This window comes from Astatotilapia calliptera, chromosome 19 (genome assembly GCF_964374335.1).
Source record: "Astatotilapia calliptera chromosome 19, fAstCal68.1, whole genome shotgun sequence".
In the NCBI taxonomy this organism is placed as follows: Eukaryota; Metazoa; Chordata; class Actinopteri; order Cichliformes; family Cichlidae; genus Astatotilapia; species Astatotilapia calliptera.
The window spans coordinates 31,874,271-31,900,202 of record NC_137440.1 but is presented as its reverse complement, the minus strand read 5'-3'; the positions used below and the strand labels follow the sequence as shown (position 1 = coordinate 31,900,202).

Below are 25,932 nucleotides of genomic sequence, written 5' to 3'. Positions count from 1 at the left end.
ATGAGCTTGTGAGGGCAAGGGAGAAAGGGGGACCATAAAAGACAAGAAAAAGTGTGCGAGTAAGAATGAAGGAGAACAAGCAGAAAGAGAGATGAGGACTGAGGAAATGACAGACAGAAAGGGTACACAGCAACAGCAACAGAGGCTGAGATCACTGCTGAGTACCACAGTTGTGGCGAGCAGGCGGACTCTGCACAGCAAAGTAAGCACACAGCGGGCTTGCTGCGAGAGGGGGCGAATGGTGGAGGTGCCACCTCCCTCAGCCTCCTGGTCCCCCCCACCATTCTAGCCAGCCTGCCTGCCGACAGCTGCACCCCAGTAATTTACTTCTCTCCACCACATTTAGCAGGAAGACTGCTTCCCATTACCCAGAGCAGGGGGTCCACGCTGACGGCCAGACACCCGGCCAGAGCAATGGCTTCCTGGTGTGACACCCTCTGCTGCTGGACCCTGCCTACAGGGGATCCACTCAAATCTGTCTGCCACTTCAACTTTCACTACTGCTGTTCATTTGGGCGTTTCCCCTCACAAAGTTCAGGCTGACTATTGTAAACTTATTGGAAAATAGCAAGAAAGGGTATACACCATTAGTTTCAGTCAAACTACTGAATTACCCACAGAGAGGGTCAGCTGTGGCTCAGGAGGTAGAGCAGGTTGTCTGCTAATTGGAAGGTCAGCGGTTTGATCCCCAGCTCCTCCAGTCCACAATCTGAGGTGTCCTCAGGCAAAATACTGAGCTCCAAATTGCTCCGGATGCTTGCATTGGGGTGTGACTGCGCCTCATCGAAAGCGCTTAAAGGAAAAGAATAAAGTGCTGCAGGAATGTGTGAATAAGGCTCGTAGCAAAAAGTGTTAAGTGCTAAGTAGAGTTGCAAAGTGCTATATAAGTAGCGGTCCAGTTACGGACAGGCACCTTCCATATTTGATTATCTTCTCTCTGGAAAATCCCTTTATCCATCACTTAACGTCTGTGCTAGGTATTTAATGTTAAAAATGTGTATGTATGTACTTGTCAGCTGTTGACAGGTGAAGTCAATATCTCATTACAGAGTTATTCCCCAGTGAAACTTTAGATCCTAAAAAACTGTGTGTTCAACAAGCCTGAGCCACAGAACCCCCCGAGGCCATTACTTGGCATATAAGATTATGGCTGAACAGCGCACGATGTACTAATAATAACACCGTCAACAGAACCAAGCTGGTAAAACACAGCATATTTGTAAAGGAGTTATTAATGCAGCATCACAAGTTTTGGTTCTGTTTATCTTTTTTTTTTTTATATTTAATCTTCACAATATATCAGCAAATTTGCACAACTATTCCCCACACTGTTGCAGTATGTGCGTACGTTTATGTGATTGTGTATTTGTAGCAGTATGCAATCCTTGACACCCATAATGAAGGTAGACCAGGCAAGGCCAGCAGCAGATTTGGCCGTGACTCAAAGGCCTTAAATCCTGAGACAGTCAGCAATGCAGTATCATGAGACATTCTTAATCAGGTGGGTTTGCAGGAAACACTGCATTCCCTTACTTAGATCTTACAGAACAAACTAATAGAAATGTGGGAAATGCTAGCTGAATTGTTGCAGGCCTGTTCACCAGATGCAGAAGGTACAAACATTCAAAAGAATGGAGGGGAAAAAAAAGTTAAAAAAAAATAAAAATCTACAGTTACTGTGTCTAGTGTTTTGTAACACCCCACCCCCAGACCACCAACAAGGTCTTGCATGGACGAGCAGCTCATGGGTGTCCTTCAGCCACATGACCAGCAAAAGGGCCAATCAGCTGACGAGGTCCAAACCAAACCACGAGAGTCTGTGGCACGTCGCACACAACATCAACCAGCTCTCCTCGGGCCGACTGGGTCACTGAGCAATGTTCTGGGAACATCACAAAGACGCTGCTCAACTTCTGTCCCCCCCTTCCTCACCATCTCTACTGCTGTGCTCTCTGCTTTCCCCTCCTTCCCCCACTCCACCCCTCCTCTCACAGGTTGGAGCCAGCTGAGCGTGCTACCCAAATCCAACAGTTGTTGTGGCCTTCGTTAGCCTAACGAGGGGGCCGGCTCTTTATACTTGTCAGGGAGCAAATGAGTCAAACAAACAAGAGCCAGGGAAGAAGGGAGGACAAGCAAGCGCTGTTCTGTTGAGCTTGACTGGGTTTTTGGCCACAGCGCTTCCCTGGAAACTAGGGAACCCACAATCTGCCTCTTTGATGTCAGATGATGCTCTGGCTTTGATGGAAACTTTGGAAAAACACTTGCAAAGAGAAATAACATGCTGTTTGGCCTCTGTGGCCACTAGAGGCCGTAGGCACATTCAAAGTGTGTGGGTGCACTCCATGAAGGATCTAAAAAGGAAGTACCATTTGGGGACACATAACAACTGGTTATGATAGTAACGACAAAGTTACAGTGTTTGTGCAGGCCTGTACTTGCTATGTGGTCTGTGCATAAGGGCAAAGGGTAATGTCCTGCTGGTAGTGTCAAAATAAATATGCTTCACTCTGTATATTAAACCACTCGCATTTGCATATCTAAACACACACACTCCATCCCACTCTTTGTCTCACATTCAAAAACAGATAACAAGCCCATCAACATCTCTCAATGGTGTCCACAATCCAGACGCATTACTGCAGCACAAGGCTTAAGAAGAAACTATGAAGGTGTGTCCTTCAGATTTAGATCATTTCACAGAGTGCAGCCTGTCTGGAACAACTGTACAGATCAATCCAAGGCTAAGAATCTGGAGCTTTAATGACAGATTAGCTCTACTGAGGGTGGGGGGGTTACAAGGTGCAGAGGCACAATCGCTTGCTTTACTTTCTCTCAGGCGTCTTGACTCAGTCTGCACGTGCATGCTGAAGATGACTAATCAGAAAGGAATCAAAGAGCTGCTTTGCGCCTGCAACTGGCCCACCGTGAAATTCAATCATCATGTGGAGCCAATAAATGGGCACTGCTAGAAGAGGAGGCTACTCAAACTGTACCTGCTTTTGTAAGAGAGTACTGCAGTGCAAGACCAGGTCCATGAAACAGACACAAACACGAAAGAAAAACAAGTGTTGATGGAAATATGAAGGTCAATCTGTTGTAAAACATCAAATTGGTGTTTTGAAAGCACACATGGGAGTAATGAGCATGGTGAACACACTCAGAGGTGGTACAAGCCATTTATTATAACGCCCACACGGAGATTTGAGTCACTTGGGTGGCGCCACCACACAAGCTGCACTCAAGGTGCGGGAAGATGGGAAGAGGTTTGTCGAGCACAGACTGCCTGGCTGACCGAGGTGATCGACAGAAAGACAGGGCTACTTGCAGGTTCACCTTCTGTGCACTGGCTCTGGGGCAAAGATTGCATGACAGTGATGCGACACTAAAAGCCTTCCTGTCAAGGAGGCAGGCGGATGCCCTCCAATCAAAACAGAGGCTCGGTGACATTTCACAGGGCACAGCTGCTGGGCTACGACAGCATGCCAACTCACTATTTCTGAAGGGTTGTTTGTTTAGTGTTCATGTCACAAATGGGGGGAGTATAGATGGAAGCTCAGCGCCACAACAGTGCACATGTGTGCGCACACACACACACACACACACACACACACACACACACACACACACACACACACACACACACACACACACACACACACACACACACACACACACACACACACACACACACACACACACACACACACACACACACACACACACACACACACACACACACACTTCTTTCCGGTCACTATTTTACTATTCTTATACTTCACACAGGCCGCCTGTTATGTTTCACTCTTATCTGTACTTGTGAAGGTGTGGAAAGATGGATGTGTGCCAGATTTTAATGGGCAAACAAACGTATTTCAGAGCGTGTACAAATTTACACACAGTCTCAACAGGGCAAACATATTATTCCCTTATACCAGGGAAGAGGTTCTCTCTAAAGAAAGCAGGTTCTGTTTTTTTCCCTAAACAGACCAAGACAAAAAAGCAGCACAATTTACTTCTGCAGACTTTATTTTACAACCAGCTAATCCTAAACTTTCAAGACCTGAACTTTATTACTTTCCGCAAATGAAATCCTAATGTAACTAACACGCTGCCCTTACATTAAACAGAAGACCAGAGGGGCATGATTGCATCATATGGGGTATGTTGAGCTGCCCATCAAACTAAACCGGAAACCTGCATTGTGTTAGCCCACAGTCCCCATTTTCAAGACTTGTGCTAACACAATGCAGGAACTCTTATAGTGACATACTCCCATCACCTTAGCCAATAATTGCAAGTCTTGGCGCTCTCTCTTCCAGAAAAAGGCCAGTTCCTTTTATTTCTGGGCCCAGGAGATTTCAGTGGTTTCTTATCCTATTTTGCCCCTGGTGGTGCAGGCAGTGGTGAAGTGGGCTCTGTGAGGCAGCCACAGCAGAAGGCAGAGTTAGTATGCGCACATAAAGCTGCTCAAAGCCAGCAGGTATGTGAGGAATGCCTTTTCGTCCAAACAACAGGACTCACGCCCGACAGTGAGCCATGCCACGCCACACAGCACTGTCAGAGCAGCTCCATGGGGCCCGTTGGGGATTCTGCAACTGGATGCCTCCTTATATTACATCTGGCATACTACTTCATTTTAAATGCCTTTACAAATTAATCAACCACTTGGCAAATAGTCTATATTGTTGTTGTTCATCATTTCTGCAACATTTAGAGGGTAGAAAAAAATAAAATGAAAAAATAAAGATTTGCTGCATCCACCAAGAAGTTGAGGCAATTTGTATAACGAATCCGTTTTTTTATGTCAAGTACAGTCCTAGTGTTACATAAACTGTACGCATGAACCAATTTGTTTTCTGACATGTATCAACAAGAGCGTTTGAAATCTTTGACATATTCTAGGGTCTTTACATAATGTGTGTTGCACAGTTAGGTTTGTTACAAGGTCATGACAACCAGACACCTCGCGGACAAAAACCTCAGCACACATCAAATGTTAGTTGTTTAAATGTTAATCCAGTTATCAAAAAATAAACAAAAGAAAAATAATATCGCACTTAATGGCACAAATTTACCTCTTTTGTGCAGCCATCCCTCCTTGACGATCACCACATTGGTCATGTTGGTGGCCAGGATGGAGGATCCAGGTTTCTCTCAGGGAGAGACGACTCTCAGTCCAAAGTTTCCTTCACTCAACCCTGCGCAGGAGCCTGGAGACGGGGTCCTGGAGTTTATAGCCGTCTTCTCGATGGTGGTTACCTATTAGTTAAAGAAAAGTAAAAATTAGCCCATTGTTAAGGTGAACAATTTTTTCCACTTGTCTGATTATTAACCGTCAGGTCAACGGGGCCGAGGGGAGGCAAGAGAACCGAGAAGAGCCTCGTGTTTTACGGCCCAGTTGGTGAGGGAAGGGTACAAGTACAGTGCAAGTGGAACCTGCAATATTTCAAGGTTCAAATATCTGTAAAGCTGTGGGTTTTGGCAATCAAAATGAAGTCTCCCGTATTGGAAAATTCCATGCTGTTCACTATTGAGGCAGCCGTTCTTGATAGACCAGGAGGTTCCCCCCACTCACGAACAGAGCTGCAGTGAGAAAATAATTATATCAAATAATTCTCAAACAGGATATCCATATAGATTTTCAAACTTTGTGCACAGCTGTTTAATGATTTTTCTAAATCTCAGTTTCACCAAGAAGAACAGATTACTAGGTTTCTACTCCGTGCACGGATGGCATCAAAGTTTAAATCTTGAAAAGGTCTAGTCAAGTTTTATGTTTTTGTGTGCCACATACTAGCCCAGAGGCCCTGTGCTGCAAAGCAGGATTACGGGCATAATGTAGTCACTTCAGGTTTAACCCAGGGTTTTTACTGTTACTAAGGTGGCTCACTTCCCCATGGTAACACATGGTGCAGACCTAACCTGCTCCACAGCAGGTTATGTTTGACTGTTTGACATTACATGTAGAAAATCACCAGCTACGGAACAATCAAATTCTCTGGAAAAATAAGAGTCACCTTTCCTGGAAGATCCCTTGAGCCTCTGTGAGCAGGGTCTAAATTTGATAAAGACCGACTAAAGTGTTTGCGTTTCCCTTACGAGCGTCAATAAGAAATATAAATTCTGGGAAGCAGCTTTATTTCTTGTTTTTTTCCCCAGTTCACTGAAAGTAATTTAAAATAATTTTATTGTTCTCTGAGCCTTAATATAGTCATATGATCTCAAGAAAGGGCACCCAAGCCTTACACTGACAAGGTCAAACTGTTAAACACAGCAGGGCTGCAGCTGAAAGAACATGAGGTTAAATGAGACTACCTTACTCACCTCTGAGTAACAATTGTAATTATGTGCCAGATCCTTCTGTGACTTAATGATAGAGCTGTAATACTGATGAGTCTACTAACTTACACAGTTGGCATTTTTGACAGCCAGGTGTATTGGATTCAAAGGCAAAATAAGGACAACAGCAGATGTGGCAGATCTAAAACATCTATACAGCATCTGAAAGTCATGTTCTTAAGAAATATGGAACATATTAATTTTAATTATTTATTTTTTGCAGGACCAAGAGCTCCAAAACAAAAATGACTCTACAGAAGTAGAGGCGCACCAACGTAATGGCTCCATAGTGTAGATGTTTATACGCCCGCTTCACAAGCTAAAGGTCGCTGGTTTGATGCCAACGGGATACACAAATCCCTTTTGAAGTTGTGTCAAGAAAGACATCTGGTGTAACTGTACCAAACCAAACATTCAGGGATGCCCACTGTGGTGATCCCTGTGGCAAGGGCCAATCATTGACAGTCACCTCACTGATTGCTGTGAGTCAATCAGCAAATAGGACGATACTCAATAAAGGCAGTGACTGATGTTTACCTGTTCTACTCCATCCCAGTCCTTATATCTGGGATCCATTTTCAGAAAATGGTTTGTGAATTTATACTCTTTAAAAAGATATAAATATATTCCAAGTACATAGTGTGACAAGGAACTGAAACACACTTAATCCCTCCTCACAGTATGCATTTATAGTGACAACTTCTGTGTTTGCAACTAAGACATCAAACTGGACTGACCTACCAACACACATATGCAATCTGCCAGTTGTTAGTTTCAATGTTGGCCCAGCATTTCAAAATTATTGCTTCCCTTATGCTTCCACCTATTTTTTCGCCCTACTGATCCAATTCATGGTTGTGGGGGTGCTGGAGCCCATCACTGCTGTCAAAGGGTGAAAAACAGGGTACAACCTGCACAGGTTCCCAATCGGGTTGAATCCAGGCTGGGGCTTTTTTGTGCAGATTTTGCATGCACTCCAGCTTCCTCCCACAGTCTGAAGACATGCGTGTTAGGTTAACTGGATTTTAAATTAACATCAATGTAATTTCCTTGTGAGTAAGAATGACTTTACACTGACAGTTGTTTTTAAAAAAAAAAAAAAAAAAAAAAAAGACCCCGCTGCCGTGCTCTAGCAAGAGATTTGCGCTAAAGCACACTTCTATGTGGTTGGATGGTATTAACCAACACGGAACTGTTTTGCTTAAAAACAAACAAACAAACAAACAAACAAGTGCTATATAACAGCTCAGATTCAAATATATTACAAGATTTTAAAAAAATAAAATAAAATAAAAAATTCCTAGTAAAAAGCTTCCTTGTAAATCCTAGGTAACTAGATTTGCTAAACGATAATATAACATTGATTATGTGATTTTTTTCTTTTTATACAAGAGTACCGTTGCAAGGTGGCAGATGATGGCGGTCATGTGATGTTGTCAAAACCCTTCAACAGTTACAGTGCTGCTCCTAAACAGACCTCCAGGTGAGACTGTTTTGACAACAGAACAAAGTGAATAAACTATGAGGTCAAGGTGTGCTTCTTATACAGGGAGTGCAGAATTATTAGGCAAATGAGTATTTTGTCCACATCATCCTCTTCATGCATGTTGTCTTACTCCAAGCTGTATAGGCTCGAAAGCCTACTACCAATTAAGCATATTAGGTGATGTGCATCTCTGTAATGAGAAGGGGTGTGGTCTAATGACATCAACACCCTATATCAGGTGTGCATAATTATTAGGCAACGTCCTTTCCTTTGGCAAAATGGGTCAAAAGAAGGACTTGACAGGCTCAGAAAAGTCAAAAATAGTGAGATATCTTGCAGAGGGATGCAGCAGTCTCAAAACTGCAAAGCTTCTGAAGTGTGATCATCGAACAATCAAGCGTTTCATTCAAAATAGTCAACAGGGTCGCAAGAAGCGTGTGGAAAAACCAAGGCGCAAAATAACTGCCCATGAACTGAGAAAAGTCAAGCGTGCAGCTGCCAAGATGCCACTTGCCACCAGTTTGACCATATTTCAGAGCTGCAACATCACTGGAGTGCCCAAAAGCACAAGGTGTGCAATACTCAGAGACATGGCCAAGGTAAGAAAGGCTGAAAGACGACCACCACTGAACAAGACACACAAGCTGAAACGTCAAGACTGGGCCAAGAAATATCTCAAGACTGGTTTTTCTAAGGTTTTATGGACTGATGAAATGAGAGTGAGTCTTGATGGGCCAGATGGATGGGCCCGTGGCTGGATTGGTAAAGGGCAGAGAGCTCCAGTCCCACTCAGACGCCAGCAAGGTGGAGGTGGAGTACTGGTTTGGGCTGGTATCATCAAAGATGAGCTTGTGGGGCCTTTTCGGGTTGAGGATGGAGTCAAGCTCAACTCCCAGTCCTACTGCCAGTTTCTGGAAGACACCTTCTTCAAGCAGTGGTACAGGAAGAAGTCTGCATCCTTCAAGAAAAACATGATTTTCATGCAGGACAATGCTCCATCACACGCGTCCAAGTACTCCACAGCGTGGCTGCAAGAAAGGGTATAAAAAAAGAAAAACTAATGACATGGCCACCTTGTTCACCTGATCTGAACCCCATTGAGAACCTGTGGTCCATCATCAAATGTGAGATTTACAAGGAGGGAAAACAGTACACCTCTCTGAACAGTGTCTGGGAGGCTGTGGTTGCTGCTGCACGCAATGTTGATGGTGAACAGATCAAAACACTGACAGAATCCATGGATGGCAGGCTTTTGAGTGTCCTTGCAAAGAAAGGTGGCTATATTGGTCGCTGATTTGTTTTTGTTTTGTTTTTGAATGTCAGAAATGTATATTTGTGAATGTGGAGATGTTATATTGGTTTCACTGGTAAAAATAAATCATTGAAATGGGTATATATTTGTTTTTTGTTAAGTTGCCTAATAATTATGCACAGTAATAGTCACCTGCACACACAGATATCCCCCTAAAATAGCTAAAACTAAAAACAAACTAAAAACTACTTCCAAAAACATTCAGCTTTGATATTAATGAGTTTTTTGGGTTCATTGAGAACATGGTTGTTGTTCAATAATAACATTATTCCTCAAAAATACAACTTGCCTAATAATTCTGCACTCCCTGTAGTGAAGATTGAGAGATGCACACACACTTGAGCACCTTCAAATAAAAGCATAGCCTCCAGCAGAAGAATTATCAAAGTGTTATTAGGTCTTAGGACAACTCAAAATACCAGAAATGGCCACAATACTATCCTGGTTACATAGTAAACACATGTAAAGGTATAAAGAAAAATGTATGACTAAAGGGCAGATAGTAAACCCAACTAAAAACCTAAATTTGGGAGAAAGATCACACTACAGTAGTAGCTGCAATAGCTCACTTGTTAAAGCAGAAGTCAAATAAGGCAGTAAAAACTGTACTAACAGTCATCCAAAAACTGTCAAGACTACCATTAGACTTCAAACCTGCAGGCTATCATAACCAAAGCACTTGACCCTTTCCTTCATTCAGTATTTCTTTGTGATATAAAGATAGCTTTGAATAAAGGGAAGCAGCCAAAAGATGATCAATTGCAATGCTTGTTCACATAAATGTCACATACTGCACCAGGCGATCCCTGACCATCGGCTGAAATCAATGTCCCTGCTGCTCCATCAGAGCCAGGCCATCAAAAGAGAGCTCTGTTTGAGTGGCCTCATCCAGCTAACTGGTGGGGACAACAACAGGAAGTGAATGTGACTATTGACAGACAACGAGTCATATCAGTACAGCCTCAGGCTCGAATACATCTGGCAGCGCGTGTGCAATCAACACCTTTTACTGCCACTCTGCTCCCCTCCATCAGTGAGCAAAAGTAAGTTTATGAAGCCAAAGTTTATTTTCGCTCAGTGTTTTTGTTTATTGCACTTGGGGTTGTGGTGGTTGTGTCACACAGCTGATGTTGGAAGGATCCTGGAGAGGGATTGGAGAGAAAAAAAAAAAAAAAAAGCACACAGAGTGCAATTCAAAGTAAGGATCACAAAACCCGTTGGATCCCATCGGCATCTTAGTGTGGACTCTGTGACACAGGCACGCACACATTATATACACCTCACAAACAAACTTGAGCGCACACACGCCGCAGCCAAAAAAGCAACACATGCACAAGTCCGGCTCTGGAGCCACAACAGAGCGCTGCTGTTTTAATGGGAGCGACCTGTTGCTACTGCGGCCTGTGTGTAAAAAGCTGGGCTGCTGCCAGCGCTGCAGCCAGCAGCCACTGAATGAACCCAGTACCCTGACAGCGGGTCACATGGTCCTCAGGCCTCTGGGCCACCGCCTGCCTGCCTGCCCTGATGTCAGGGCGGCTTTCAATCATTCATCTTTCTGGCTCCAACGCCGGGGGCCACCCCATTCAATGCAAATCAGTGTCATGCAGCAAAAGTTGCCACACACTGAGCTTGTCACTGAGCCAGAGAGGATAGTCCCATGTGTTTATAGCAGGAAGCAAGGGGGGAGAAGAAAAGAAAAAAAAAAAAAAAAAAAAAAATCAGGTCGACATCACCACGCTACTTCCTTCATCACAGATTCATAGATACCATTTTTTTTTTGCTTCAGTTTCTGCTCGGTTAACAGAAAAAACTACCACATGGTTTATGTTTCCAAAAGTAAAACATTACACTGAAAGTATTTAAAAACACAAGAAATGACATCACGCTAACCTGTTGCTGAAAAACAAGTCGCCAAAGCAACACTTTAGTTTGAGCTCAAATGCCACAGTGGAGCCAGTAGTACGGTGATCTACCAAGTTCCTCTTTCAAGTTCCCTGAAAGCACAACATTATTGATAAGAATATTGCGGGCAGCTTTAACTGAACACAAAACCGCAGTGACTGCAACCTTGAAAGGCAAGCAGAGTGGCCGCTTTAATCCTGCGATGACACGAACACCAACCACTTTATGACTCACGTTAATGTAATCATATTCAGGCTGTTCAGACAAGCTGTAAAAGCAACACAATGCTTAATTTATTCAAATCACACACACACACACACACACACACACACACACAGAAAAGCAAAAGGAAAACAAAAGTAATTTGTTTTCCAGGTTTTCAGTTTTTGTGACACAGATTGAGAATTGTGACGTCCAGGACACCGGTACGAGAACCATCTCTTTCTCAGTCTCAGTACATCCAGACTCTGGTGATGCGTCCAGGCCCCTGTCTGTCCGTTTTGGACAAAATTTCAAACAACATTCCTCAGATTCTGCATGTAACTGGTAGCAGATTTGCGTCAACTGAGCTGCTTTAGGGGATTGGGTGGGAGGTGGGTGGTTTTTTTCTAAACAGAACAGTGAGAGCCAAGCAGTCACTGGCTGCATCATTGCGCCAGCTTGTTGCGTCTTCCCCAGGTCACATGCCAAATCCCCTTGCGTACACACACACTGGACAGACGTAGTCTCATGACCGATAAAAACATTTTTTAACACTGAAGGCATGGTGGGTACAACACACCCGGGGACAATGTTCTCTTTTTAGTACATGCATGCACCCTGGGAGAAGGAGACAGACATATTATTAGCAAAATAAGTTTTAAACATGATTGCAAGCCTTGCATCCTGCAAGAATCCTTTTGAAATTTGAAAGCGCCATCAGATTTGTATGCCCTTGATATCTCTCAAACTTGATAAGAATACTATAATAATAATTAAAAAAAAACCTTTATGACAAAAAACTATTGAGTGCAGACCTACACAACTGTCATTACTGTAGGTGGGATGCTAGCAGTGAGGCCAGTGAAACCTATCAAAACACACTTATCCACAGGCATTATCCCGTTGTACTGATTACTGGGGGCGTTAAATTACACTGTTGGGACTTTTTCTTATGACGTCTGTGTCTAAATTGTGGACCAAAAAGTAAACGCGTGGCAACAAGTCACAACAGACTCATAACTTTTTCTTTTTTGGAAAGCAGCACTGTTTGTGGCCACAGCAGCTTCTCGGCAGGCAGGCAGCAAAGCTAATGGCTAAAGATAAGATGGCAATAAGTGCCTCACTCAAACAAGTAAACAAACGCGGTGGTAGTTCACAACAATGAATGAGCTGCTCTCTCTTGTTGAGCTCATTTGTTTTCATTTCCCTCCAGGACCATAAAGCACAGCGCAAAAAAACAAAACAACTTTTTTCCCGCAAAGAGGAGAACCGTTTGAAGCGACTTGACTGCAGATATTTTGGCCCGAGGGTTGTGTCTCAAAAGTGGTCATTGTCAAAAAAAAAATATTTAAAAAAAAAATGAATGGTTAACATCTTAAAGAGACGCACTGCTGTTTGTGGAAAAACCCCGAGCGTTAAGACTTCACTACAGGAAATTAATGAGTCGTCGACTTTTTTTCGTCATAAGACAACTTTTTACGGCGAAGTGAAGTCAGGAAAGTACCTCATTTCAGGTTTGCATCTAGCGCTAGAAAGGATATGGGGCCTAGCAGGGCAGCTTGGGTGAGAATAACCGCATCCCATGTAAGTACAATGGGGACCTACCCTGTCTAGCTGTCGAACTCTTGTAGTTAACCATGCGAAGGAAACGCGGACATTTACCTGGACAGGAATTCAACAATGTGTCCGTCTCATTATAGTGAGCTGTTTCGGCGGTGTTTTAAGTTGACGGGTCCTTCAACAATCTGGACAAAGTGCTCTCATTTACTCCGTTTCTCTTGCCTTTCTTCCACTACACCTCCCAAACGCGCTGTCTGCAATGCCTCTGTGGCAGCCGTCTCTCCCGGGTCCTAAAGCCGCCCTTAAATGAGTCACACTCACAGGAGGAGTAGTAGGCTGTCAGCGTCCCATTGAAGAAAAAAAAAACCTGCAGTGGTGCTTCTTCTGCATGGCCTTGTTGAACTCTCTGCTCTTTTATCTGTGCCGGTGGTTTCCAACATGGGTTTCGGGGACCTGCCGAGGACCTTGTATGTTTTTTAAGGGATCCTCGCTTCAATTAAGTGTACTTACGTGGGTTTTTTGACTTCCTGGAACAACCACAAGGGTAATGTAGGCTACAAGACGAGAATTACATTTTGGTACCGGCTCTACCTGCTCTGCAATGAGCTATATTAGGGTTCCAAAAGGTGCTTCTAGTCATCAATCATCTGTAATTATGTATTACTTTTTTTTTGTCTTTTTGATTACATTTTTTTTGTTCACAAAATATACACAAATATTCCCAGTTAGTCCAGATGTTGTATATTAGTGCCTTACAAAAGTTCAAAATTACAGTCTTGCAAAGTTTTCTATAAGAAAAGACTAAGAAAAACGTTTTTAGAGCTAAACTGGTTCATTTAGTGTATGTTATTGTTATTTTATCATTTCACATCTGCCCTGTTATTTAATAACCTTTAAAATTATATTACAATAAAATGTTTTATGTTCACAAAACTCCTTCTAGGGTTTTAAACAAGTTAAGCTGCAGCTGTATCTGAAAGAAAAGTACAAGTTTGTCACCGTGTCATTGTTTCAAGCAAGTTGTATTTGATGTGTAAACTTGTTAACATCGAAAATAAAGTTATAATAAGTCAAATTAGGTCAAAGTAAATAAAGCTTTATGCAAAATAAGGTCAACAAGCCAATCAAAACCACAAAAACAAAACAAAAGGTTATGCACCTTAAAACTGTGTAAAGAGCCGTGCTTCTAAAAGGTGAAGCTCTAGCTCTAGTTTCAGATATGGTTCTTTCAGACACATGTGTAGCCTTGTGTAATCTAGTAAAATTATATTAAAATCACTACTAAAGAAGAAACCATAAGCAGGATGTGCTGCTGCTTCCATTCTGTTGCACGTCAGTGCTAAAGCATCAGGCTCGGTGGTGGACTTTTACACGTTCGATCACCTGGTTCCAGTCGCATCTGCCAGTACCAAAAAGCAGCAACTTTCACAGCAACTTTCTCTTCAAGTTGCTGTGGAGGGGCCTCTGACATTTCCAGGAAATGCCAACTAAACATGAAGTGTGAGAATGTCTCAGTCTGACACACTTAAAACAAAATACTTCAATATGGGTAAAGCAGATGTGCTGAACACAAGAATGTGTTTGCAGAAGTGTATTTAGTCTGATTTATCCCTTGCCACTGATCTTTTTGTATTCATGCAGATACTCTCTTAAATTAACTGCATATACCAGATGAAACAGCTGAACGAGAAAGTAAAAATCTTGTGGATTGTTCATGATTACATGCCACACTTTTACCTGTTGTGGTAGATAAACCGTCATCTACAGCTACAGAGAACTCCACTGGAGAGGTAGGAGTTAAACCAGTTTTGGACAGGTACAGACAAGCCAGCTCAGTCTGCTTAAAAGAAGTCAGGGAGCCTATGTATCAAATGACGCCCTCAGATGACTGGGTTTACTTGATCAAAATGTTTCTAACTAGAAGTCTAAAACATTTTAGAGACCTCCCATTTTAACATTTCCATTATCTTGCTTTACGCCGTGATACTCCTGACCCTCTTCACGTACGTTTAGTCTTACCCCTTCATTATTTTTCTATCCCCAAGCATGGTGTAGTTGACTGCCTCAAAGTTGAATCAGCATTAGAAGTGCAGTAAAATATATGTATCACTTATAAAAGCAAGCATGTGACAGTTCCCGCAATAATGACTTAATAATATTAAAAGAAAAGGATAGCAGGGAAACGCTACCAATGTTTCCTCTGTGATGAAAAATTCATTGGCTTGTGCCCTCTGTCTCTCAGCCTCCTCTGCTGTCATTTCCCCTCTTTGTCACTCACGCTGTAATGTGTTTCTCACTGCTACCATGCGTCAGCCTCGCCAAGCTGTTCCTGTCATACAGGCAAAGCTGACTTAGGGTATCCCATATTTTCTCCAGTTGCTATTCATTGGTGCTCTCCTCCTCCTCCTCCTCCTCCACCCGCTGTCTCTGGCCTGTTGATGGGAATGCCCAATCTGTTGTTTTGCGGGATCAAACGTAACAGTAACAAGATTAAAAAGTCAAAGTGAGTTAATAGCATCTCTCCCATCAAAGGCTCATCCGATCTCTGATCCCTGTCTACTTGCAGTATCTGTCTAGAGTACAACAAACAGTACAGAACAGAACTTAATGGCCCGTTAAAGGAGAATAGATAACACGCGGTAACAACAATTAGACACAGAAGGGCAGAAGGGCCATAATAGGGAGGAGGTGATTGTGTGAATGGATACGTGGGGCGGTGGGGAAGCTGACCAAAACGGCATCTCCAGTCAACTACAAAGCAATAAACTGTTACACTATTAGATGAATGTAATATTAAAAAAAACAAAGCGAAAAAATCACACAACTATTGTTGTATAAATTGCGTGTAAAACAGCAGCATCAGGACAGATAGGTATAAGAGATACTAAAAGTATGTGAGTGATATAGGGGCACTTATTTTATTTAACCAGTGCAGCTGTTGTGATAAATCACCCCTAGAAGATATACACATCTGATTACCAGTCAGCCTTGCTTGTAAAAGCTGGCAAATGTTTTAATGTGATTCCAGCATGCTATTTCCAAAAAAGTTAGGGTCAACATAAGAAAAACCCTAAAACATCTGGTGGCTCATCTTACAGCTACAGTTAGGTTGACTGGCAACAGGTAAATGATATAATATATTGCTGTAAAGTTAGCCTCCTAGAGAGTGAAACATCCATGAAGGACTGCATGGGAAACTAATTGAAAAGTTTAAGGATTGCCACCTCGACTGTTTCTGCTAGATGTCTCTTCCTGTTAAAAGGGAGTTTTTCCTTCCCACTGTCGCCAAGTGCTTGCTCATAGAGGGTTGTCTGATTGTTGATGGTTTTTTTCTCTATTATTGTAGGAGGTTTACCTTACAATATAGAGTGCATTGAGGCGACTGATGTTGTGATTTGGTGCTATATAAATAAAACTGAATTGAATTAAATTTTGCAACTCATGAACTTGAGAATTTTCTTTGGTATGCAATATTATTAAAAGAGGTAGACATCGCAGGGAACTCTTTGTATGCAGAGGACTAGGCCAAAGACTAAGACTCACTGCATTGGAAACAAACACAATTCTGAAGTGAAAGTCTGAAGTAAAAATTCAAAAGGAACACTTTTGAAAACTATTTTAAGCAAACAGACAATCATTTATTGTTTTATTCAAAAATCCAAGTTAAACTCTGAATGGCAAAGGAAAAAAAATACTTATGAACAAGATGGAAAATTCTACTGCCTTCTCTGGGTCTGAAGGCCTTTATTATGCACTGAGTTAAAGTAAAAGACAAAACTACTGTGCTGTGGTTAAAAAGTTTTAATTCCTTTCAAAAACAATGGAAGACGTGTCCTCCCAGCTGAGAGAGAGTCCATCCAGATGATCTGCAAACAGTTCAGAAGCCAGCATCTGTGATAATGAGGAAGTGAATTTGTGCACAGGGTGCAGAGGGTACGGGTAACTTTCACATCTTTAAAATCACCATTAATTCTGAATGAATATATATGCAGGGTTTTAGAACATGTGCTACCATTCATGTATTTTTCAGGAGGATGGCACTAGACCATTTACTGGACATATTATAACAGCGGGGCTACAGTAAAAGAATCCAGGTGTTAAACCGATCCGACTTAACTCTGAAACTGGAAATGTGGAAAGTTACGGAACTAAAATGACAAAGCAGAAGGCTGCGAATGGCTAAAGAGCTGAAATCTTATATCAAACAAGCACGGAAATACATTTGGCTTACAAAACTGCAGTAATTGATCTCTCCGGTTTCACGACACCACAGTGGCAAACATCCTCCTATCCCACTTTTTCTTTAAAGACATAAGCATATATTTTTCAAATAAACAAAGGAAAACCATAACATCTCAGCTTTTTGTTTTGTTGCTGTTGTGCTATTATTAATTAAAATCTGGGTTAAAAGGTTTTGCAAAGCTTTGTTTTGAATTCTCTGTCAGTAACATAAAAGATGCACCTGTTTAAAAAAAAAAAAAGGTAATTTGTTTTAAATCTGCATGGCCAGTGAGAGTGAAAAAACATCACTCTCCCCAATATTAAAACCATTTCAAAAGAACATAAACTTTAGTGCCCTTATGGAGATGCATTAAAAACACCGTCAAACAGACACCACCAGCACAGCTTAAACCCACAGCTATGATCAGACTCTGGTCCAGCAGGGAGAGTGATGTGGTTCAACTGTGGCTGGTTGGCTGGTCAGGCTACATTGGAATGCAGGGTCTTTTGTTTGTCTGAGAGAGGAGTGGGTCAGGGAGAGAATGCCATTGATGATTGCAGAGAAGAAGAATGAACCTCCAGGAAGTGTTCTCTCTCTCTCCCTCTCCCGACTCCCCCGCTCTCATTCTCTCTGTCTCTCTTTCCCTATCTTTTTTTTTCTGTGTGTGAGAACCTTCACCGTGCCGAGCCTCTCTCTGCTGAGGCCACAGTCCCCAGGCACAACCACTGCTTTGTCTTGCCCTGTGAACACACACACACCCCTCCTCTACTGGGTGCCTACGTTTGCCAGGGCCAGGGAAACACAGGGCCACTGCTCCTATTCTTATCCACATCACTGCTCCTGCTTGGATGGAGTGTTTGTGTGGGCATCAGTGCTTGAATGGTGAATTGTTTTTTGTATGTGCCACACATCTGACTAAACATTTAGTTTGTCGGATGTTCAGCTAGAAATGAGAAATCATCCATTCTCTTGCCATCTTTTTTAGAGAGCGTGACAGCGTTTCCCTTACAATTATCTGGAGATGACCTCGGTGCAGATATCCTCCTGTTGTACCAGTAACAAATGAACTAAAAATGGAATAAAGCGGTAAGTGGATAAGAATCTAGCGAGTGGCCCCTTCTGACCAGTGGCTGCCACCTCCCGTCACATTGCTCATTCCCCTCTGTGTCAGAAGCGCTGTGAGGAGCTGCAAATGGCCCTTTCAAAACGCACGACAGCTGGAACACAGGGCAAAGGTGACCGAAGCTGTTGGGGGAGCACAGAGAGGGACAGGATTTTTTTTTTTGGGGGGGGGGCGCACATGATGAGCAGCTGCACCAGCGAGTTGTTCCTCCACCGTGCCACCATCTCTAATGATTAAAAGTGTCTGAAATAGATGACAAATTTTTAGAGTAAATCCTAGAAGTCACCTTACTTTTAAGACAGTTTAACCAAACACACACACACACATGTATATACACTCCTGGTTGTCTTGGGAAAAATAAATCCCCTGGGTGTTGGTTTGGTATCTGGAAATTCCAAAACTCAAGGCAGGCTTAGAGGATACTAAGTCCTTATAAGTTTCCCGCTCCCCCGAAAATACCACTGACCTTCTGTGCTACAATACATTTCTTTGATCACTTTATAGATACTTTTACAGATACCAATTCTGTTGGAGAAAGAAGTATTTCTTTTATTCACAACATGACCTGAAAGCCACAAAGAACATTTTTATGTGTGCTTGAGGTTTGCAAGTTAATTAATCACATTTTAAATCTGGAGCTTAACTTTAAACAGGCTCGAATACTCTTAAGAAAATCGTTTTTCTCCTATTAAACTGCTTCCTTGTAGCTTTACCGAACAAACAAACCAGTTTTAGTGTAAAAAAATGTCTACTGTGTCATGTGCAATTCCTCCATTTGTCCACTTCCATCATGCTGCCATACAAAAGGCGACACATCACAGTGCCCCCTCCCTCTTAATAGGACAGGTGTTTTAATAAGACAGCCAATTGATGCCCCCACCCTCCTCCTCCCAAGTATTCTGCTACTTGCTGCCGCTGTGTGAATTCGCGGAGTAGTACAGAACTTATTGTGGCGGCGCGATATCGCGAGATTTGTGCCATTATCAACCTGCTTGACACACAGCAGCGCTGAGTGCAGCCTGCCTTCCCAGGGTCGGGACTGGAGCTCAAGAAACGACAAGGAGAAGCGAACATCTGGCCGCACATCATGAAAGGACACCGGGGCTTATAGGGACAAAAAGACGACGAAGCGGGCAGAAATACGTGTGAGTACGGCGGGATATTTTTTCTGTGTGTGTGAGCTTTGAAACGAGGAAAGCGAAAGTTAAAAGAGTGTCCCCGCGCCGCTTCGTTCAGCGCAGTTGGCTTTTTACTGTGTGAGTTCCTCTGCTGTTTAAAAGGCTCCCAGCAATGCGTTTCCCAACGCGGACGTGAAGCTCGCTCCACTGCGCCCTTGGCCCCTTTTTTCCTGCGAACACTTTTCTTCATCTTAGAAAAAAAAATCTTAATTGCGTACAAAATCATAAGACTTCTACGCAGCTTAACTTTAACTTACTTTAACTTGCCGTATCCCTCTTTCTTCTTTAAACCGACCCATTTAAACACGGTTGTGTGCGCGCGAGTCTTATCAGGGAGCAAAAAAAACGCAACAAAGCCTTTTTACTGTAACCCACGGATGCGTGATAAATTACTTAGTTTTGAAGAAAAAAGTTGTAAATGCCGTGGAATCTCGTGACAACAGTAAATCTGCTCTCCCCCCTTGAGGTGTGTATTTTTTATCTTCTTTTTGGACTGTGTAGCCCGGAGTTAACATATGGCATAAAGGGGAGCACAGCTGGAGGTAGCGTTTCCATTGCGGTGATGTCAGAGCAGCTGACTCCACAGCTTGCAGTGTAATTAGCAAACAGAGCACCAGTTTACTCACTCTGCACCGGTCTTATTTTGCTCACGTTGCCTCCTTCCCCCGATGGTCGAGTGCTGTCGCTCCCAGTCCCGCTTTGCTTGTCCTGTAAACACCGCTGTGTGTGCGTGTGTGTGTGTGTGTGCGTGTGTGTGTGTGCGTGTGTGTGCACTTTGGCTATTTTTTTTTTTTTCGGAAGCGCGAGGGCTAGGCTGTCGGACTACACTACTACAGACCGGAATAATTTGGAGAGTGGATCCGTTTACACCGTGATACATGGGTGGGTGGGCGAGCGCAGCGCAGTGTGTCCTGCACCACTGGAAAGAATGTTGGATAAAGTTACTGATGCTGATCATTAGCTAGATGTTTAATCTTTCCCGATTAATTCCCGAAAAACCTTGTAAACTTGCATTTGAAAGCACTTTATCGTGTGTTTGCTGACACTTTTGCGCAATTTGGCTCAAGTTATTTCCTTGTGTATGGTTTTGCTTGCTTTATGTGTCCTTAGAAAAAAGAAACGGCAGCTCAACTGTGCCCTCATTTCGTTTATCCCGTATCCTGTTTTTCCTGTTTTTCATCAGGTTATGAAGGAAGAATGGAGTTCCCAGACCATAGCCGCCAGTTGCTGCAGTGTCTGAGTCAGCAGCGTCACCAAGGTTTCCTCTGTGACTGCACTGTTCTTGTTGGGGAGGCTCGATTCAAAGCGCACAGAGCCGTGCTGGCCTCCTGCAGCATGTACTTCCATCTCTTCTACAGGGACCAGCTAGACAAAAGGGACGTTGTGCATCTCAACAGTGACATTGTGACAGCCCCGGCTTTCAGTCTGCTCCTTGAATTTATGTATGAGGGGAAGTTGGAATTCAGCGCTCTGCCTGTGGAGGATGTCCTGGCAGCAGCCAGTTACCTCCACATGTACGATATAGTCAAAGTGTGCAAAGGCAAGCTTAAAGACAAGGAACTTTCCTCCCTGGATGAAAAAATGGGAGAGGGTTTGGGGCTCAGCTGTCTGGACAGGGAAAATTCCTCAGATGGTGAGCTGCACAGTAAGCAGCTCATTCAGCGACAGCCCCAGACACCGTCTCAGGGGCTTCACAGGGCCCCCCCGGCGGAAGAGTTTGACATGGACAACACTGAAGTCAGGCTGGCTGTCACAGATTGTGATAGGTCTATGCAGAGCAGGCAGAAGGCAAACGGTCACTCTGGCAGGTCCCCGGACCTTGTAGGTGTCAATTATGTGTCAGCAGAGGCCGAGCCCTGCGTCCAAACAGCTGGAAAAACAAAAGCTGATGTCAGTAGTTCCACCGTATTGCTGTCCCAGAGGTCCCGGGCTTCAGATGACATGGACTGTGCACTGGATTTGTCTTTCAAGCCTCTGTCTAGCAGAGATCCCTTACACCCCTCCTACGTCTCGGGACAGCTGGCCCTCGACAGCCAGCAGCAGGGCACTGAGCCACTTGTTAAAGACGAACACGACTTGCTGTCAGAGCAGGAGGACAGTGAGCCGATGAGCCCTGAGAGCCAGCGCTTTGGGAATAGTGCCAGGAGCTCAGTGGTGACAGGGTTCGCTGCCCTCTTCCCAGGCAACAACGGTTCCACAGCCGCCCTGCTCTCCCAGGAGGAGGACCTGATGGACGAGGAGGGGGAGGCCTGCAGAGGGAGGGAGAGCGCCCCAGGCAGGGAGGTGGATGGGAGGGGTAGACTGCTGGGGGACAGCGAGGAGGAGGAGGAAGACGACTTGGCCTCTTCAGACATTTCCACCTCCAGTGGAGTACTGCTGCCCCCGGGGCAACAGGTGTGCATGTGTCCCCTCTGCAGCAAAGTCTTCCCCAGCCCCCACGTGCTGCAACTGCACCTCAGCTCACACTTCCGCGAAAAGGACGGTGCCCGTTCCAAGCTGTCCCCCGACGGCTCGGTCCCCACCTGCATGCAGTGCAACAAGACCTTCTCTTGCATGTACACCCTTAAGCGTCACGAGCGCACACACTCTGGTGAGAAGCCATATACCTGTGGTCAGTGCGGCAAGAGCTTCCAGTACTCCCACAACTTAAGTCGGCACGCTGTAGTTCACACACGGGAGAAGCCTCACGCCTGCAAGTGGTGCGAGCGGCGCTTCACCCAGTCTGGGGACCTCTACCGCCACATCAGGAAGTTTCACTGTGGCCTTGTCAAGACTCTCGCCATCGGATAAAACGCCTCTCACCGGTGCCACGACACAAGACAGAATGTCTCTTTCATACACTGAATACTACTACTGATCAATTTTCCCATTACTATATAAACATGCTGGCAGTTTGTCTGAGACATATCTTTTGGATTCTACCCCCACGTGGCATTTCTCAAGTTAAACATGTAGCAACGTTTAAGCTGTTTCCTGTGCTGGACTGTCATCATAGCTGTACATGATGGTAAAAGACGGTTAGTCAGTGGCACAGGCTGATAAGCTTGACACGGATGCTGTTGAAAAACATCAGATCAGTGTCAATGAAGGCGAACAAATCAGATGATGCACTTGTTTTCCTGTCTTTTGTGTCAGTCTGAGATTATTTGAGGTGTGTATTTGCCGATAGATGAGGGGAAAAAAGCATCTTGCGTTCACACTCTGTGGGCAACTGGATGATAGCTAAAGCTAACATACGTTAATACAATCGTCAAAGTTTATTGGTGCACATGGGAGATCAGAACCGTCCGAGAGTAGCAATATATGATTATTTTTAACACCTACATTATTCTAATTATTTATTTGGGGGGATTTGTTTAGTCCTTAACAAGTAAACTTATCACAAGGCAGCAAAAGTAATGAAGTCTGACTACTGGAAGTATTCTTTCTTTCTTTCTTTTTGTGGAGGTAAAATGTTTGGTTTCATTGAAATGAAGTTTCTATGTTGTTTTTGTGAGAAGAGGCAAGCATACCATCGCACCAACACCACCTCTTTAGTTGTTCACGTGAGCGAGCGTAGAATACCCACTTAAAGAGGTTAAGAGTATTTTAAAGGTAACCCCTGTAACACTGGTGCCTACTGTAACGCTCAAAACTTCACTTAGTGTACTTACAAAGACAAGAATGAGATGACAATGTGATGCCTTTTGGTTAAATTCAGTTCAGCTGTCAGGCATCTAAAAAAAAAAAAAATAATAATCTGGATTACACTCCACATACCAGGTAGTAACAAAGGTAATCCTCTACTGTGGAAGCCAGTTAATCCGTGAGTGCCCTTAATAAAATTAGAATGTAATAAACCAAACTTATGTCAACCTTTTTGTCAAAAACGCACAGTTGTGAGTAAATACCTTCATTTCTTAGTTTAAAGGGTTTGCTGACAGTGTTCGGGACAGGCTCTTTAGCAGGCAGATGGGGGATGGAAGGAGACAGGTGGATGTCCAGTATCTTCTCTATTGTTACCATCAAAGCTGTGCCATTCAGCTTAATCTACTGACCTTTTCTTTTTCTTTCTTTCTTTTTCATAACCTTTTCACACAAATTTACTGGATGTGTTTTAAGTTGCTACTGAGGACGTTGGAGCCTTTAGCGATGCTGCTCTTGGATTTCTTCTGTCTGTTCATTTAGATGCTGTTTGGATTTATTACCAGGGGGTGTAGCACTAAAAGTTCATGATTTTTGTCTAATCTGTCCTGAGAAGACTTGATCGGAATTTATTTATTAGTCTGACTTGGTTCAGGGGTTTACTGTAGCGGTAGCTCTTATTTCTATAAGCTTGAAAGACATTGCATCTTGCCTAGCGATCTTGGTACTCATTAGCTGTTGTTTTTTGGGGCAGACTGTCCACTTTTTGTTTTGTTTTTTCTGTGCAAATTGAAGTTACTGTATTTGTATTTTAATATATGGTGTAGAAATCTCTACGGAGTATTCAAGATTTGTCAAACGGAATATAGAGAAGCACTTGATTTTAGCATGCATATAGTTTCAACACTATTGTCTAGGCTGCTATTTCCTACAATTTGTATATTTAATGTAAATATATATTATATTTATCAAATGATTTTTTTTTTTTTTTTCCATGTTACAACCCATTTAAGATTTGGATAGTCAGGTGTCATGTTTAAGGCTGGAGACTCTTGAGCGTCACATTTTCCCCGGGGGGCTGGAGGTTTGGCTCTTTTTCCATATTCTTCATTGACTTTATTGGACCCTGCCTCACCACAAATCAGAGCAGTAAATACTGCTAGGATGGCTGTTCTACCAGAAGAAACAGTTGTTCACAAGCACAGCCACACCAATACAGCACTGGGTACCTATAGAAATGACAATACAGGTATTGTCGTCGTCCCCCAAAAGCGGTTCAAGTCTCTCTTTGCACTTTCTGAATGGAGCCACTGGAATGTGAGAAATGTATTTAGCAAAGGGAGGCCAAGGAGATTGTAAACAGGTGTATTGTTTGGAGGCATCAAAGAACACCCCTACCCCCCTTTGTCATCCCGGCATGCAGTAGATAAATGCTTCATTGTTCCTCTGCATTGAGGAGATATCAGCGTCATTTGGTTGCGCATCAATCAAGAGTATTGCCCACCCCCTCCCCTCAGTGTTTAAAAAAAAAAAAAAAAAAAAAGAAAAGAGAAAAAGTTCAAATTTAAAATGCTTTTTCAGTCAGTACGACCTTTAAAAAAACAAAATATGCATATGAAATAATTTACTTTAGGTTTTCAGCAAGAAAAAAATGCCCCCCCCCCCCCCTCCCCTTTTTTTTTCTTTCTTTTAAATTCTACTCCCTGACCTGAAGTCAGCTACAGGGCGAGGTGGATGTACGCACTCCTGTTTGTCATGCTTGCATCACTTTAGTACCTTATCAGAACAGTAGATCTATTTCAGTTAGATGTGTCTTAGTGCTGATGACAGATTTCAATCAGAACACACAGCAGATGTAGATTCTGTGAGTCTGTTTTGGTTTTGTTTGTTAAAGGAACATTTGTACACGGTGCGAGTTGAATTTGTTCTCTAATGTACATGTGTAAAGAGGTAGAAAACTAACATCATGTAAAGGATTCTTTCTCTTGTTTCGAAGTCTTTATTTATAGCTCCAGGATGATCACCAAATGTGCCTTGTAGACACACGCATAGGTGTTGCATCTGGAGAAGCCCTGTTTTCTATACTGTACAGTTTTCGCCCTTGATGTGAAGGCAGCGGTGAAGTTGGTATCACAGCAACAGTGGCCCGCTGAAACATTACAAAAAAAAGGAGAAAAGAAAGAACCCTGCTGTTTTATGTTAAATCATATCAAAATGTCAACTTAAGACTAAAGTAAAATGTGGAAGTGCATTTCTTATAGCTGCTTTGCAAGAGATTACACTGAAGTTTTTGAAATGTGTGTGAATAAATTTTTGTTTCTGGACTTTTTTTGTGTTTTTTGGCTTTTATCAATAGCCAATACTACTGGGAGCTAACAACTTGTTCCACTTTTTTTTTTTTTACTGTCACTGTTGAATGTGAAACACAGTTTTTTTGTTTGTTTGTTTTTTTAAATGGATTGTTGACTTGAAACAGTGCTACTCTCAATCGAGGGCGGCGTTTGCCTAACTCGTTGCTGTATCATCCTTGGAGTCTAAAAACAACTGGAATTTTGTCCTCTGCAGGTTACAACTGTGAAATTGTGTATAATCATGAGAAATATTTATTGCATATGCTTCTTGTGCAACATTTTGACTGTCTTCAGTTTAATTTGGTTTAAAAGAAAAAAAGGAGGAAAAAACCTAAATGTCAAACAAATCTTTTTAATAGAATTTGTAGAAGTGCCATTAGAATTTAATATAATTTTTTAATAAGAAAGGTATATTTTATAGTAAAAAATTGCTTCAGTGTTAGTGGTGTAGAGATTAGAGGACAATCTTTAAGGAGAATTGACATGGCTTAGATATTGGGGCAATTTACGTTGATCTATAACTGTACGTGCATTTTCCTTTTTTTTCCGAGTGTGCTTGTGTGTGTGTGCTGTGGAAATGTGACAATCTTGATTTAGGTCTTTATTAAGATTAGAATTAAATGGAACAACTTTC

The 25,932-nt window shown here is 42.9% G+C and overlaps 2 protein-coding genes across 6 annotated transcripts in view; one reads left to right on the top strand and one right to left on the bottom strand.

Moving 5' to 3' along the window:
* The window catches only part of akt1 (AKT serine/threonine kinase 1), a 32,697-nt gene extending 19,426 nt beyond the window's left edge, over nucleotides 1-13,271 (bottom strand). Inside the window, exons 1-3 of one of the 5 annotated variants that reach the window (XM_080294220.1) lie at nucleotides 12,903-13,108; nucleotides 11,028-11,131; nucleotides 5,076-5,259 (exon numbers count right to left, since the gene is read on the bottom strand). In XM_080294220.1, coding sequence (XP_080150346.1) covers nucleotides 5,076-5,121 — 46 coding nt within the window. In that variant the 5' untranslated portion in view covers nucleotides 5,122-5,259; nucleotides 11,028-11,131; nucleotides 12,903-13,108. Of the gene's footprint in view, nucleotides 1-5,075; nucleotides 5,260-11,027; nucleotides 11,132-12,845 lie in introns of all 5 variants that reach the window. The other 4 variants (XM_026151780.2, XM_026151779.2, XM_080294221.1 and 1 more) reach the window with 4 other exon arrangements.
* Nucleotides 13,272-19,124: 5,853 nt separating this feature from the next.
* Nucleotides 19,125-25,932, top strand: zbtb42 (zinc finger and BTB domain containing 42). Its single transcript, XM_026152297.2, has 2 exons — nucleotides 19,125-19,290; nucleotides 20,507-25,932. The coding sequence occupies exon 2, from the start codon at nucleotides 20,521-20,523 to the stop codon at nucleotides 22,111-22,113; it is 1,593 nt and encodes a 530-aa protein (XP_026008082.1). The 5' UTR covers nucleotides 19,125-19,290; nucleotides 20,507-20,520; the 3' UTR covers nucleotides 22,114-25,932.